This window comes from Porites lutea, chromosome 4, assembly GCF_958299795.1.
Source record: "Porites lutea chromosome 4, jaPorLute2.1, whole genome shotgun sequence".
Classification (NCBI taxonomy): domain Eukaryota; kingdom Metazoa; phylum Cnidaria; class Anthozoa; order Scleractinia; family Poritidae; genus Porites; species Porites lutea.
Genome location: NC_133204.1, coordinates 40,872,507 through 40,889,822, shown reverse-complemented (window position 1 = coordinate 40,889,822; position 17,316 = coordinate 40,872,507). Strand labels below are relative to the sequence as shown.

General features: G+C 40.4%; 3 protein-coding genes across 3 annotated transcripts; 2 read left to right on the top strand and 1 right to left on the bottom strand.

Annotated features, from left to right (window-relative positions):
* The first annotated feature begins 425 nt into the window (after positions 1-425).
* On the top strand, positions 426-3,272 carry LOC140933598 (uncharacterized). Its single transcript, XM_073383205.1, has 2 exons — positions 426-540; positions 1,970-3,272. Exons 1-2 carry the CDS (start codon positions 459-461, stop codon positions 3,106-3,108), a joined length of 1,221 nt encoding a protein of 406 aa, XP_073239306.1. The 5' UTR covers positions 426-458; the 3' UTR covers positions 3,109-3,272.
* Positions 3,273-4,220: 948 nt separating this feature from the next.
* LOC140934675 (apolipoprotein L3-like) lies at positions 4,221-4,955 on the top strand. The gene has a single exon (XM_073384258.1). The coding sequence runs from the start codon at positions 4,221-4,223 to the stop codon at positions 4,953-4,955; it is 735 nt and encodes a 244-aa protein (XP_073240359.1).
* A 6,036-nt stretch (positions 4,956-10,991) lies between these two features.
* On the bottom strand, positions 10,992-17,043 carry LOC140933597 (uncharacterized). Its single transcript, XM_073383204.1, has 5 exons — positions 16,921-17,043; positions 15,794-15,949; positions 13,324-15,045; positions 12,328-12,693; positions 10,992-11,582 (listed from the first exon to the last, which is right to left on the bottom strand). Exons 1-5 carry the CDS (start codon positions 17,024-17,026, stop codon positions 11,500-11,502), a joined length of 2,433 nt encoding a protein of 810 aa, XP_073239305.1. The 5' UTR covers positions 17,027-17,043; the 3' UTR covers positions 10,992-11,499.
* Positions 17,044-17,316: the final 273 nt, after the last annotated feature.

Sequence of the window (17,316 nt, the reverse complement as noted above, 5' to 3'; positions counted from 1 at the left end):
TCGGATTCAGGGCGAAATTTTAACAGCGGATTGGTTAATAAATCATGACGGATCGGCGGATTTACATACCCCTATTCACCCCCCTCCATACACAAATCTTCAACGATGGTTTTTAGTCTCTGTTTCGTTTTCAGTGACAATGCTCTAATTGTAACATTGCGTGACATATTATTTTGTCCTGGTGTTATTACGTCTTTTTAGGTTTTAAAATTGCTACGACCGTAGTGAGTACGTCCTATAAGTACATCATACGATTTAAAAGCTATTAAACCACACTGATCATCACAAACTAAATAATGAAAAAGAAAGATTTTAAAATGGCTCTCTGGAAAAGCAAAACGGGATATGACGTAATATGTCAGTGGTAACAATAGACCACGTGGGGGACGTTTCCCCGAAATGTTCCTTTAGTAAACAACTTTACGGTATTCATCAGCGTGTCTTTTGATCAGAGGAAGATGTGGCTACCGGGAGTCTTACTCGGCCTTGTTGTGGTTGCTTTGATAGCACTGTATGTGAAAAAGCAGCTGCAAGGGAATTGTGAGTATAGTTGTTCGAAGCCGTGGTCTATAGTATTATAATCTGATGTATTAAACGTACATAGCTTCGGTAAATCGACCTTTGTACAAACAGCCAAAGCGATGGATATGTTTTAACTTTTGTGTGTTTAGTATTATTCTTTAAAGAAGATACGTCGTAGCGCTGAAAAGCGACGACAAGCGTTTCTTCAATGCATGGCTGCCATTGTAGCTAATTACCCTTTCAGCATTTGAGATTGTCACCGGTTTACTTTCTGTTAAATGAACCAGAAGTACATGAATTGTTGATTATTTGATCAATCTGACTCAATGTCGCTCAAAGGAAGTACAAACCTGCTTTCCTTGTAGCTTCTTGTTGGAATTATACGAGGGGTATCGGCCGGTGAATTAAGAGCGAGGCGAAAGAATCAGAGTTGATACAGTGTAAACAGGGCCCACGAATAAAAAGAAAGCAGAAAACCTGCATGGGCTTATAGACAGACGGGAGGTGACATCGGGTCAAGTTCATTATTGATAGGCTTGTTTTTCTTGCGTTTTGCTCTAGAAAGTAAAATGAAATAATGATTATAGAAATTAACGAAAAAGACATGGACGGGAAGTCCATGCGTTCATTGTATTCTAAAATGATAAAATATACCAATGTAGTAATAAAAAAGGGAAGTATTAATTTTTTAAATTGCGCTTAACACTTATGGTTTCTTTTGTTAGGCTGTTATTGAGATATGTAAAAAGTGTAGGTGCTCTATTAGTCCTGAGAATGATCCTCTTGACTTTGTTTTGATAGCTGATCTGAGTCATGCCATACAATGCATCCGGCCTAATCCCTAATCAAAAATTTTTGTTTATAAAATCGCCCCATGTAAGGGAATCCAAGACAGTCTTGGATTCTTGATTCCAGGCTGTGGATTCCGGATTCCAGGTACTGGATTCAGGTCTTTTTTAGTGGAACTTTTATTCCGGATTCCTTGAGCGGTATTCCTGATTCCAAAGCCCAGGATTCCTGATCCAGTATTACTCATTCCACAGGGAAAATTTTCCCAGATTCCGTATTCCACAAGCAAAAATTTCTAAAAACAGCGAGGCTATTCAATAATGTTATCGAGAATTTCAAGTTTCACTTTGTCGAGTGTGAGGTTTTGGAGTGAGGATGGCGTTCAATAAATTGCAGGGATCGATCAGTGATACAAACTCGGAGTTTCTGCAATTCATTGACAGCACTGCCCTCGTAGTGAACGGCTATTTCCTAATTATTGGACCTGCTCTATCACGAATCCGCCTTGAAAGGCACGTGTATGTCACAGTTTGGGCTTCGTTTTTTCCAAGCCACATCTTTGTTAAATAACTGAATGAACGATATAATAAATAATCATCATAAGTAATCATAATATGTTATCAATAATCATCAAAACTCTTTTTTTGTATTATTTTAGGCGAGGTTGATGCAGGTATGCCAAGATGGGAAGACCTGAACCAGGCAGAAATGCAACAGCTAGTTGAAGAGGTTCAGGAAGTTGCAGAACATGTCAACACTATGAACGTTAGTCTGGAAAAAGCTGTGAGGCACCTTAGAAATGCCGCTGACTATCTTGACCAGGTGTGGAAGGATTGCAAGATAGCGTCTGCTGTTGGAAGTAGTGCTGGGATCACAGGCGGTGTTCTGACAGTCCTTGGAGGTGTCGCTACAGTTATGACAGCTGGAGCCGCCACACCTTTGTTAATAGCAGGCACGGCATTTGGGGTGGCCGGAGCTTGCACTAACCTAGGAACTACTGCCGTGGAAGCCTCTATTAACTCAGCTATCATCCAGGAGGCAGACGGTGCCGTAGAAGGCGCAAATCGCGCAATACAGGAAGTAAGGCAACGAATCAATAAGATGAAGACCGGGAAAAGCCAAGTGCGTTTGCTGTTTCTTGCTGGCCTTGCTACCAGAATGCTAGGTAAAAACCACTTAGCAGTTGCCTTTATCAAAGACCTTCTTAGTACTGATTTACTCTCCAAAGCTCTTCCTGCAGTAACAGATGCAGCACGGGCCGTATCAGCCTTAGCCTCGAAGGCCGGGATAGAAACTGTCAAAACTGTTGCAGGAAGAGGGCTCATTGAAAACGTTCCAAAAGAGGCTGTCTGTGTTGGAGTAAACGTGGGAGCCAAAAAATTCGGTACAGAGCTAGGCACTAAAGTAGGAGCCAAGGCTGTTAAGAAAGTTGGTGCAAAGATGGGAGCCAGAGCCGTCAGAAGGGTCAGTACCAAGGCCGGTGCCAAAGCCGCTGAGAAGATTGGTACAAAGGTCGGTGCGAACGCAACTGGAAAAGCTGCTTCCGAGGTAGTGTCCAAGGCGGCTGGAAATACAGCCACCAAAGAAGGGTCAAAAGCTGTTGGCAAAGCAGGTGTCCAGGGCGGAGCTAAGGCTGCGGGAGGCTTTATCATCGGAGTCAGCACGGCTTTCATCGTCTTAGATGTCATAGATCTGGCATTTACTGTAAGAGATATTGTCAATAACGAAGGTTCTGATGCAGCTCGGGTGCTCAGAGAAAAAGCAAATGAATACGAAGCTATTCTAAGAGATCAGTAACAGTGCTCATTTCTGCCAAAGCCTAACGCTAAGCGAATACTATCGATACAGTGTCGACAAGATCATTTTTTTTCTTTGTTGGCAGAGTAGGAAATTCTAAGTGTATCTTTAAGGCTCTAAATGTGTTAACAAGTTCAGTGAATTAAAGGTTTTCGTTGATCGTTTGTCTTATGATTGTCGCTTAGTTAATGACCGCGACGTTTCGTCCGCGTACTGCAGGTGTTCATCAGACGATAGTGTAGTACTATTTGTACTACCGTGGTCCATGGTTAGTGATTGGTGTATCAGTGATTACTTTACAGGAAAGTATCAGATAGTTATCAACGTGACGTGTGACGACCTGACGGGAAGTGAAAAAATCGAGGGCCTAAGGTTTCGTTAAGAGTCTATTTATAAGCAAATGTATCAGCTAAAATTGCAATGATAAATCATTAAAAAGAGGTCATTATAAAGAATAGTTGACTTGACCCACATTATCGACTCCTTTTCAATCTTTGATTACTAATAAAACATGTCACTCAAAAATTCATCTAAAAAGTATCACTGACAATAGCCGTTAATTTTTAACACTGCCGTTGGGGATTAAGACCGAAATCTTTGCCAGCGTCAAGTGCAACGGATTAGTGACGGGTTAGTCCAAAAAGGGTGACAAGAATACCCATTTGGCTCGAACAGACTGTATTAGTGGAGACCGGTTTACCCGATCTCTTTTGCTGTTTCTTAACGTGAAAATAAGAGATAGAGATGGCAAATCAAAATCAAACAAAAAAACACAGGGTTGTAAATAAAAAGGTAATTGTGGCATTTACCATCTTTGCCCCAGACTTAATTCTCAGTTTTCACAAAATTGTGACATAATTTGTGCAAATCCATTCTTTCGTCCAATGTAAGCCCAACGGATATATTGTAAAAATATTATTTTATTAGCTTAAAACTTCGGAAAACTCGCACTCCTTTACTTCGCTCACTCGATCGTTTTCCGAAGTTTACAACTCGTGAATGAAGGCCTTACAACCCACTTCTTATAAAATAATGTAAAAGCACTCTTACCCTACATATATACATGGCACGTAATTATAGAAAAGAAAAACCGAGTTCTCCTTGATGCAGGTATGACCATTGGGCGAGACCTGTATCGGGTAGAAAAGAAACTAGTTGAAGATGTCAGGGCAATGACGAGTAGCCTGAAAAATACCGTGGAGCGCCTTCGAAAGCTCGCTGACGATCTTGACGCGGTGTGGAGTGACTGCCAACGAGTGTCTGCCGTTGGAACAGGTGTTGGGATCCTAGGCAGTGTCCTGACAATCGCGGGAGGTGTCGCTACACTCATGACAGGTGGAGCTGCTGCACCTTTACTGGGAGTAGGCACGGCACTTGGGGTAACCGCAGCTTGCACTAACTTAGGAACGAGCGCTGTGGAAGCCAAACTTAACTCAAATATTATCAAGGAGGCGAAACGAGCCGTAGAAGAGGCAAATCGCACAATACAGAAAGTAAAGAATCAGATTAATGAGCTAAGGGAGGTGAAAAGCAAATTTCGTTTGCTATTTTGCGTTTGGCTTGTTACCATAATGGTTCGTAGAAACCCTTTAATAACACCCTTCCTTAGGCAACTTCTTCCCACTGGTTTATTATCTACAACAGCCTCCAGTGCTATTCATAATGTTGCTAAGGCATCAACCAAGTCCACGGGGGCTTTTATCATCGGAGTCAGTGTGGTGTTTCTTATTGTAGATATTATAGATCTGAATTACAAAGTCAGAGATATCGTAAAGAACAAGGGCTCTGGTGCGGCTCGAGTCCTTAGAGGTAAAGCAAACGAATGCGAAGCTATTCTTAAAGGATAAGACTATCAATAAAATGATTTTGTATTTTTTTCGGTAGCATAGTGAGTAAATGTGATAACTTGTGTTACGAATTAGTTGCTGTTAGTTTTGTTTTTCAATTTTGATATTTGTCAGGTTTTTCTTACGTTTAGGGTATCCGAGTGATTATTCTGTAGTACGTGCAAGTTTCCTAATAAACAGTTCCTAGTCCAAGGAAACTCAATGTATAGCACAGACACGGTTAGTCCCTGAATTTTTGAGAAGCTTCGTCTATTTGAAGAATTTTTTCACATTAGTTGTAGTTCTTTGAAGTAGGCATGTTCGGGCCGGATAAAAGTTGACCTTAAGTTTTACTTCCAATGAAGTTCCTGTTTTGTATGCTTGGTCCTAGCGAGCAGTTTTACCGCTAGCATTCAATTGGTTCCTGGGTACTTGTCAAAAGAGAGGAGAAGTGGTTACGTCACGTTGCCGTGGTGGCAAACTGTTTGGATGACAACAAACCGAAAATTCACTTAAAAAGTAAATTCGCATTGTTTCAAACTTCATCGTTCTTATTCAATTTCATTTAATTTGTCAAATGTTGGCGAAGTTTTCTGGACTGAATTCGAAAGGATTGTTTCTGAGTTTAGAAAAAGAAAAAGAAACTTTCTGTGTTGCGTTCACCTACTCCGTGAAGCGGGAGTGTGAAATTAGGAAGTTTCATGCCGCACTAGTCGTGCAGCGATGGCTAAAAAATGCGCAAAAAAGCGTGATGCACGTGCAAAGTTGTTGTTTTACTAATATAAACTTATTGCTTTTTTGCCGTTCTCGTTGTCGTCGCCGTCATTGTTGCCTGAGCTCCCTTTTAATGTTGTGATCCAAACATTTTGCTACCATGGTACGTGACGTCACACTTCTCCTTACTATCACGACAGTGTAAGTAAAGCGACACGATATGTGATGTAAAGTTCTCACGGTCAACTAACCCAAACACGTCTGCAATTTGGTTACTTAATTCGCTGGTGATGGGTTTGCTAGTAGTAGAAGCATTGTAGAAGTAGAAGAAGCTGTAGAACGCCACAAGAAGAATAAAAGTCAGAAGTAGAAGAACAGGGTCTTGGTACCTTAGTCGTTAAATGTCCAAGCGAGATATACATCCCCTAACACTTGTTCAGTGATGAGACTGATTACTTGCCTAACTAGATTTCGATAAACTACAGTGCATAAAAGGATTTTTTTTCAGAATTTGTTAAACTTTCTGGGAAATCATTTTGTAAGAAATGTCAAGTGAAAGTGAGACCATAGGGAGTAAATATCAACCAACTTTGGAATCCACTAGAAAGAAATGACAAATTATATTGCTCACTTTTATTAGTTTTTAGAGGTTTCTTTTATTTACTTTATATGGCTAGCGTAAAGAGCAAGAGCGTGCAAAAGGAAACATACCCGCGACTTGATATTACAATCCATACAATGCATTCAACCGAAAGGCATCAAAGGGTCAATAGATTTTGTTGAACGTTTGCTAAAGAAAAAGAAGAATACAAACATAACATAGACGTTATTTTCAAGTCATAAACGCCAATCAGTTGAGAATCTGTGTGACACTGAATTCCGTCTCACGCCCACTCCCTCCCCCCACATCATCCCCCTTAATTGATTCACAAATTTTGATTAAAAGTGTAACTGGTAATTGACAGAAATCTTTGGGACATTGCAATATGGCAGGTTTTTTCCTTAAAAATTCAATGAAACAAATTTTCAGAGAGGATTCAAGGCTTGCAATTTTAGTTCCTCTTCAACCAGGGTTAATAAATTCTTTGGGGTCAATTAAAAGGGTATAAAATCAATTTTTCCCATTGCCCCTTACACCACAAAAATATCCAAATACAAATTCTCCAGACTGATCTCCATACATATTTCCTTGAAGAATTGGTTAAGAGAATTTGTTTTGTACATCAAAGCTCTTCCCATCATGTGATTATTTTATTACTTCTCACAACATTTTACCTTGATAATGTATTGATTTTGTTGGGAGAAAATTGACTTTGGTCACACTTGGGACTTAAAGGATTAAATGGCATAGTTAGAGGGACTATTGGCACAAGCTAGGATATAGCTATTTTAGGTCAAATCTGGTCTAAAGTCATTAGATATGCTTTTTCCGGTTGGTGGGCAGTTTCCCAGAAACGTATAATAATCCCCTTTTCCCATATAAAATACTACTGCTGTAGAGTTGATGTTATTGTGAAGAAGATATTAAACAAACATCATCACGGAGGTGATATTTGCAGGTTAAAAAAGCAGAAAATAGCATTAAAACTTTAAAAAAGTTAGCCCTTTTTTTCCAGTTTTAGTCCCTGTTCATCCTTGCCATTTGTAGCAACAGACTTCAGGAAACAGTTGCAATGGCTCAATACAGGCTTAAATAACAAAGCTGGACCATTATGTTTGGAATTTAACGCGAGGATACGCTTCAGCTTTTAAAATGATAGCGAATAGCGTGACACAACCCCTTTAAATATCCATCTTTAGCTCTTACACCTCAATATTGCGCATGTGCTTAAGTACTTTTTCTGAGAATAAGTTTTGCCTCAAGAAATGCTTTTACACCACTCAGTAAAGATGAAATGAGCTTCCATAAGGTTTTAGTGGTTTGATTATCTGATCCTCTTCCACAAATGTTAACTCTGCTTTTGAGAAAAACCGATTGGCAAGAACTCCATCAAGGAAGTCGAGTGAAACTGGAAAGTGAATGAACAGATTTGTTTTCAATAAGATAGGTTTCCCAGAAATTTTTAATTATGCATGCACGCTTTCGCGAAAACTAGGATCAGCTTGTTGATAAAATATAAGTTAAGTTATTTTTTCCTCCAAAACATTTCACGGCAAACGTTGGGCACAAGTGCTGATCAGGATAAATGAAACTTTCATCAAACTCCCAGTGTAACATGGCGGCACTGATCACGTCTTGGAATCATTTCCTTCCCTCTATTTATTAGTTTCCTTGAGATTACATCAAAGGCACAAGCTACTCCGCGTGATAGACCGTTGAACACCGCTTCGTATTTGTGAACGATTTTCCCAAAATTTCATCCTCGAAGATTACTTGACAAGTGAGACATGATTCCATTAATTAATTTTCTGAATTTGGAATAAATTAAATGCTAATGTACGGATTCTAGGAAATTCACTTGATGTATATTTTGTCGGAGCTATTTTGAAATCGGTGCCTTCATCTGCGATCTACAGTCTCTGTTGCCACAATTCTATATCGCAATTTCCCAAGAAGTAAGCTGAGTGCTCTCACTATGCCTTGGTCACAGTCGCAGCAAACAAGACTGGGCTACGAGAAAGGTTTACTTGAAAACTACTTTCGAAACCGAGTGACATGGATCGATCCACGAGGCGACACAAGAGTGGAGATAAGAGTAACTTGTTCCAGTGATAGACAGTACACGCTAAGGATCTACATCCCAGCCGATTATCCCAACTCCTGCCCACAGATGGTGGTTAGCAATCCGTCCTGCTGCTTGAGAAAGCGCGATGGATCGTTGTTAAATTCGGGAAGCAGTGACGACCATACTTGGGGGAGCAAGGATGACTGTACTCAAATTTGCCATTACAAGCCAGCGGAGTGGACGGATGACAACACGTTTTACCAAGTCGCCATGAAAGGATTGATTTGGCTGGAGGCATATGAGGCGCATTTGCGCACTGGTCACTCACTCAGTAATTACCTACGACACTATTAGAACGATCGTTCCACTCGAGAGAAGATAGCACGTAAGAAGTTAACGAAAACAGACAGTAAACTTGCAATATGCTTTTAGAGTCCAGAAAGCAGTTTATTGTTAGTTCCTTGCATAATGACCTAAATAATGGCGTGAAGTTCTTTTTCAATTTTGTCAGTGAATTTTAAGATACCTTTGAGTTTCATGCATAATTAGCTAGCGTAATAAGTTCCTCTTTTTCTTGGAAACGGGATCAAACAGTCAAAATAAACTTACGAACAATACGTTAGGTCATGGAGTCAAACTCAACACTGTTTAAGACGCTCTAGTAAATTTTGAAATAAAGATGAATTTGAATGAATATTAGAATCGATAAGTGAAAAGCAGAATTAATTTGCCTCAATATTAATGCAGATTTTTTCCTTATCCTTCTCATCCCCCTCCCCCACATATCCCACATCCTCACTTGGTATAGCATCCTCATGTGACAAAACTTGACTGACCTGGATTGGTTAAATATTAATTAATAAAGCATGAATTGGTAAAATGAAATGAATTAAGGGACGGATCATTAGAAAACTTATGAGGGGGGGGGGGGGGCGGGCGAAGTACAAAAAAAAAAATTTCCCGCAAGGGAAAATTAAGTGAAAAAAAATTCATGCACGCCAATTAATCATAAAAAATATTCATGCTATGGCCTAAAAAAAATTCATACAAGGAATTTGATAACGAAAGAAACTTCCTGCGACTCGAAAATTCCCCTCCCCCCACCCCCCCTCCCCCCATTAGGCTAAAGAGCTGGGCCCGGCGTGACAATAAAGCATGGCATCTGGTAATCATCAAATTCAGGGACCAAACAATTGAACAAAATGAGACTATTCAGATCCAGGCATTTCGGAGAAAACCAATTAAAAGTAACCAAAACCTAATTATAATTTAACGGCCATTTAGCCGTAATAAAAAGATCAACGCTTCAAAAGAAGTCAAAGAAATACTAAACTGCTTCAGAGGTCAAATTTAGTCAGAAACAAACACTGCACAAAATCTATTCATAACCTATCAATGAGAGACAAGTTCTAAAAACTTAGCCCGGCTAGTAACGTTAAGCAGCACCGAGATCCTTGTTCTGGGCCTCCAACAGACTCAACGAATTAACGGAAGCTGGTTTCGAACTTCGGCTTCAACCTTATTATGGCAGATCAACAATGGCTTTTTTTTACAGGCCAACCATGGTGAGTACTGAAAACTTTGTACACAGCTGGGTAGCCTGTTCCAGATTCAGGCGTTCAGATCGTGGAGACAGCGCAAAGAGATGTGAGCAGAAAAAGAAAGGGGGGGTGGGGTAGGGGTGAGAAGGTCCCTCTCCCACTTTTCCTCCTTATTTTTTTCTCGCTCTCTTCCTTTGCGCTGCACTCCATTTTCCGAACGGGAACAGGCTAACAGCTGGGGCCCACTGGGACAAGGACCATAGACCAGAACCATGGCTCCTTTAAATATCAGGCAGCCTCAATTTACACAAGAAAGAAATGATGACGCTGAGATTCACTTGGGGCAACAAAACGTAACGCGGCATAGGGTTCATTTTCCCATACCCCTTTTAATCGGACGTCAAGTAAATCTTAGCGGTGATAACTGATATTAGTAAAATCCAACTAGTAGTCTGCATTCTGATTGGTTGAGTTACTACTAGGCTATATGTTATAGCCCACTAGTAGCGAAAATCGCAGGCTTTGAAAACCAAAACAATGACGGCTGAATCGCTTTTTGCTAGCTAAAGTTGTTTTGTCTCGATATTTTTGACCAACTAGTTGGATTTTACTAAAACAATTATTCCTCTCGCTCTCATGGCCTCTGAGTCAATAGCCCACTCGGCCATCGGCCTCATGGGCTATTGACTCGGAGCCCTTCGGGCTCGAGGAATAAGTGTTAAGTAGCTCGGCTGAACGGAATCATCAAACTGATTTACGTTATTGAATTCGCTACGGTGAATCAACACGGTGAAAGTGGATGAATCCCAATATATCAAGCCCTTCATTACCCAGCCAACCCATGAAAGGTTGTACCACACCCCCAAGGTCTACGCCCCCTACTCTTTACGAACAGCAGTGTACTGTAATTTTTAGGACCGGAGTTATTATCACTCCAAACCAGATAACGAACTGCTTGAGGAAAGAGAAACGTCGGCGTTGTGAAGAGATCAAGACAAGAGTGTAGGTGTCCACCGGAACAAAACAAAAAAGCCATAATGATTATGGCGGAGAGGTGGCCGCTAGTAGAGGTACGTCTGTACATCTCTGTGGTACATCAATATCAGTATGTAAAGTTAGGTAACTATGACTCGAACATTATATTTTAGTTATTATTAGAGTTATTGTCTTTATTCATTGATAAATAAAATTAAAAAGCATGTACGTTCTCTGCTGATTTAAATTCTAACTCCTCCATCTAATAGATGCTTTTAATGTACGTTTACCGCTTTGTACTGTCCCATTTTCAAAGTTTATGTTCGTTTGGAGTTGTTATACATCATCTGCAAATAAAAAATCCGAAAACTAATCCGATCATAAGGAAGGTAAGGTTTGAATAAAGAAAACTCTTTCGTCCTCGGCAGAGTCTTGGCTAACATCCCTTGAGATCTGCATAATTCTCTAGATTTAATATCCTCAGCCTCATTCAATAATTTTTCTTTACTTGTCGCTGCGAAATGACCTCTTAGTAAGATGACTTTAGGACCGGCTTAAAACGTCCTCAAAACATATCTCACTTTACGAATGGACGCCACTTTGTCCCGTACGTCATAGTATTTGTGCGGCTGGCAACCCGACGGTCAGTGACAAACCAAGCAAAGCTTTTCACGTAATCTTCATCCACGATAAAATCCCCAATGCAACATAAATGTGTACGTCGCTCGGAACAAAATGATTTCCATTTGAAGCTGTTAGAGAAAAGAAAGAACAAAATATAATTTGTTCTGTTAACACGTAACTGATATGTTTTGCTCGTAAAATTGGAAACTGAGAAGATGGGGCTGTCAGCAGTGAACTTTCCTATCACTGTGAAAATAATAATAAATGGTCTGGCCTTCATATGATGCCAGCAAGCTTAAACCGATCGAACACAGATGCCAAATTCGGAATCTTGACATGACTGTACTTCTAAGAAATCAGATGCTAGAACAGACCATTACAATAGACACTTTTTCCAAGAACAGTATTAGTTGGCAGACCCAAGAGCAGTGGGAGATTATATAAGCAAACAGACGGCAACGAGAACGTAAAAAATTAGTTTTATGGGAAACACAGCAGCTCTGCACGTGTATTGAAAGTTTTGGTCCTAAACGTCCACTACACGACCACGACGTGAAACTTCTAAAGGCGATGTTGTGCGGAGTAAGTCAGCAAGGAAGACGAAAGTTTTCCTTTCCCCGTTTTCATCTTGGACACAGTACATTTCTAACGAATTCGTCCCCCGTCACATTTAAGATATTGGGTGAGGCTAAATAAAAGCGATAGTGTTTGAAAGAACATGAATAGATAGTTTTCCGTGGCGTTTTCGTGGCCGTAGTCGTCGTAATTGTTTAAACTCCCGGGCATTCGAGAGGACGACGACATACGGGTTGACAGTGAACATCTGAGTCTTCGATTATGAGGTAACCTAAGAACAGTGGAAACAAACCTTACCTTTCCGGCATTGTTTACCATTTCCCTGATATCCTTTCAGACAGCAACAGTGATATGAGCCTCTTAAATTGGTACACTTGGCATTCTTGTGGCACTCATGGGTACCTGCTTCGCACTCATCGTTGTCCACACATGACCATCCATTGCCTTTAAATCCCGGTTTGCAATTACAACTGTATGAACCTTCGGTGTTTCTGCATTCTGCGTTCCAGTCGCAGGGTCTGTGGATGCACTCGTTCTTGTCAAAACAGTTCCTCCCGTCACCAAAGTAACCAGCAATACAAGAACACTGGTAAGAGCCAAGCGTGTTAATGCAGCGAGCAAGTCTGTTACACGTTGCGGTGCCAATATTGCACTCATCGACATCTATGATATTATAAAAAAATAAATATACCAAAACATGAAGTTTTGAATCGTTTTATTTCGATCTTATTGTCTCTCCCTTTCAATATCTCGTCTTTCTCATGGCCTTCCCTTCCGTTGGATAAGCTAGTTGTTTCCTAAAGTGGAAATAAAATAAAGTTGGAGTTTGGTAGACAAAGAAATTTTGCACTTCTCGGGAAATGGACCATACATTAGTCCTGTACGTAATCTAGCCTATTAATTTTTTAATTTTTTTGAGGAACCCGGAAATAATATTACAGTCGACTCCTGATAATTCGAACCTTCAAGGGAAACAGAAAAACGTTCGGGTTATCGAGGGTAAAATTGCATAGAAAATGTTCTGAAGGGAAATGAATATTAACGGGAGGTTCGAGTTATAGAGGGTTCGAGTTACCGGGTGTCGACTGTATTTAAAATGTATTTGGTAAAAAGGTTATGCGTATGTGTAAAGTGCTGCTCCGTATCATCTTGCTGCTGTAACGCAGCTTTTGCAGTTTACAGTTCAAATAAATATTTCCAATTGACAAAGAGAAATTTCTGATACCCCCAACACAGTGGCATATTACATTAAAATTTAATAATCACTGAAAATTTTATATTAGTCCATCGTACCGTTGCAATGGGTCCCATTTCCGGAATAGCCATTTTTACACAAACACATGTAAGAGCCTGGGTTGTTTACACAGTTGGCATCCTTACTGCACAGGCTATTACCATCACCACATTCGTCGACGTCTGCACAAGAACGCCCATCACCATAGAAACCGAAAAGACAGGAGCATTCGTACGAACCCACTTTGTTCGTGCACTCAGCATTCTTGTGGCACATATGCCTTTCAGCCCTACACTCGTCAATGTCAAGGCAGGAGAATCCGTCCCCAAGGAACCCATCGCGACAAGTGCAGTTATAAGAGCCTACAATATTGCTGCAAAATGCATGTTGACTGCAATTGTGTTTCTCCTCCTTGCATTCATCGATATCTTTGCAAGACCGTCCATCTCCCTGAAATCCAGCGAGACAGGAGCAATTGTAGGACCCGATGGAATTAGTGCATGATGCATGCTGACTACAGTTGTGCTTCTCTTCCTTGCATTCATCGATATCTCTGCAAGACCATCCGTCTCCCTCAAATCCATCGAAACAGGAGCAATTGTAGGACCCGATGGAATTAGTGCATGATGCATGCTGACTACAGTTGTGCTTCTCTTCCTTGCATTCATCGATATCTTTGCAAGACCATCCATCCCCCTGAAATCCAGTAAGACAAGTGCAGTTGTAGAACCCGATGGAATTAGTGCATGATGCATGCTGACTACAGTTGTGCTTCTCTTCCTTGCATTCATCGATATCTTTGCAAGACCATCCATCTCCCTCAAATCCATCGAAACAGGAGCAATTGTAGGACCCGATGGAATTAGCGCATGATGCATGCTGACTACAGTTGTGCTTCTCTTCCTTGCATTCATCGATATCTTTGCAAGACCATCCATCCCCCTGAAATCCAGTAAGACAAGTGCAGTTGTAGAACCCGATGGAATTAGTGCATGATGCATGCTGACTACAGTTGTGCTTCTCTTCCTTGCATTCATCGATATCTTTGCAAGACCATCCATCCCCCTGAAATCCAGCGAGACAGGAGCAATTGTAGGACCCAAGGGAATTAGTGCATGCTGCATGCTGACTACAGTTATGTTTCTCTCCGTTGCATTCATCTATATCTTTGCAAGACCATCCATTCCCCCGAAAACCTGCTAGACAAGTGCAGTTATAAGACCCAACGGCATTACTACAAATTGCGTTTTGACTGCATTGGTGCTTGTCGTCAGTGCACTCATCCACATCTCTACACGACCATCCATTACCATAAAATCCAGAAAGACAATTACACCTGTATGACCCTATATCATTAATACAATTTGCATAATTGCTGCAATTGTGATTAGTTGTGTTGCATTCATCGATATCATTACAAGTCCATCCATCTCCATGGAATCCAGAAAGGCAAAGGCAATCGTAATTGCCAAAGCCATTTCTACATATTGCATGATGGCTGCAGTTGTGCTGTTCGAGCTTGCATTCGTCTTGGTCATAACATGCCATTCCATCGCCATCGTACCCAGGAAGACAATCACACTCATATGAGCCTTCAGTGTTTATACATGATGCATTTTCGCTACAAGAATGTTTTCCGCTCTTGCATTCATTGTTATCTTGGCAGATGTGTCCGTCCCCTCGGAACCCAGGATAGCATTTGCATTTGTAGGAGCCAACTGTGTTCTCACAGGTGGCATTTGAAGAGCAGTAACCTTCATCTGATAGACACTCGTTGATATCTAGAAAAATAACAATTAGAAACATCAGGTCTAAAAGCATGTTCATCTTCAACGGTGAAGCCATCAGTGTATTTAAAACTGACCCGAACACAAGAATAGGAAAAGCAGGGGAAATTTTCCACTTTAGCCTACCGGGAAGTTATAGAATGACGTAATTCTTACCCATAAAAAAGTTAAAAAACCCTTAGTATACGTCAAGAGATAAAGAAATGAATCCTCTAAAAAGGAGCTATGTCACCATTAATTGGCCAAATTGAGTCATCGTGTTTAGGAACTCCCCCAAACTGCACATATTTTCCAACAACCTTTCTCAAAATACGGCTGTATATAAATAATATGAAAACATCCATTATCGACTATAAACATTTGTTGAATAGTTAAGGGACAGAAAATGTACATAGCATATACAGAGGAAGGTCCTGATGGAAAAAACTGAAGAAGATTAAAATGGATCACGCAAGTGATGTCAATTTCTGAAGATGATTCAGCTTATCAGTTTTTCAAAGTTTATCCGCGTTGTTGGTAACACATGTTTTTAATTGATGGAGCTGTGGTTTGGTCATTCATTATCAGAGGCGATTTTTCCACTAATGATAAATTTCCTAGTCGAAATTAGTTAGCAAACAGGAGAAACATTGAATGAACCAGTTATAAACTACAAACCGAAGACATTTGGTTCCACTGCAAGACACCTCAACAGAGAATACTAGTATGCGGCAGTTCAGCAGATATTTTGGTATGAGCTTACCTTGGCAAACAGTTCCGCTGCCAAAAAATCCTTCTTTGCACACACAAGCAAAATGATTTGCGTCACCAGGATCCGCTGTACAGGCAGCATTTGTATCACAAAGCGCTTCCACCCTGCAGTCGACAACTGTGGGCTCACATCTCTTGTGCAGCTCAGCTATAAAAAAAAGACAAAAAAATGTTAATTCTTTGGCCATCATTTGTCTCACAGTGCTCCGCGGCAAAAAATTTCATATATTGCCCCAAATCCGTCGATCCTTGATCGATAGTACTAACGCGTTTCAAAGCGACTGCAGAAGCGAGCTTTAATGAAGCCATGCAGTGATCAAGTGAGCAGGAAGTGGTCAACTAAAATAGCCCAATCAACCCGAAAGATAGAGAGATTTGACTGAAAGTGTGCCTTTCTTGCCAAATAGGAGAGTTTCAAATCTACTTGTTCTCAATGTCTGTCTTCTACAATTTCCTTTTCACTTAAGATAAGGAAACGATAAGCAATTCACCATGATCGTTAATACACCAAGGCCCTGAGTTGAACCGTGCCGAACTCAATTATAAGGATAAATATTTTGATTCAACCAAATAAGGACGTCAATTTAGACGTCTGCCGGAGTCGATCTCTATTGTGAACTGAAAGTTGAATCTAGTCAGCTGTAAACGACTTAAAGGAATTCCGAGATTTATAAATATATAGTTCGACACGACATAAACGCGACGGTTGAATCACTTCCGCGTCGATCCTGTCCAGCAAAATTCAACCTTCGATTCACGATCAGACGTCATGCCTCTGCCGTGGTTTTGTTGAGTCTATATCAAGAGATATTTAAGTTCAGCACGGCTGAAGCACATAGGTATGAACTGGGCCTAAGAGAGAACTACATACATTTTTACATTCTTGTTACGTTTAGTTTTCCCCCTTTGTCGAATGGCTGCTATTGACATTTAGTCAAATAATGACATAAGTAAAAGAGATCAAAGGTTGGGATAACCGTGTTGTATTTTAGTTTAAAAACTGTAGCTAACTTTTTGACTTGTGATATTACGAGCGTATGAAAAGCAAGTGAACCGAATAATATAAAGGGACATTTTATGATACATTATCCATCAGACTGAAGCACTATCTTCACCTACCCGAAGATTTCGCTCGTCTCTCATAAAAGAACACGAAGAGTCCAACACCGACTAACATTAGGAAAAAAAGGACACCTCCTGCAATAGCCCATCGTTTCTTTGACATTTCGTAGCCGAATACTATTACAAGCCAAACAAATCTTTATCCAGGGAAGGTAAATGTGATGACCGAAGCAATATTTTTTTGAAATATTTTCAGTATTGCAAAAGGGAAAAACCCCTGTCATTTGAGACATACTAAAGATATATATAGTAGATGACACATCAAAACACTGGAGCCGAGAAACTTCGTTGAAATTGAATCCAGAGGCATATCATTATACTCTAGGTTCCAAAATCAGTTAACTAATAAATACTATTCTGGCTCCACAGATCCGTTCTCGAAATTCCTACCGT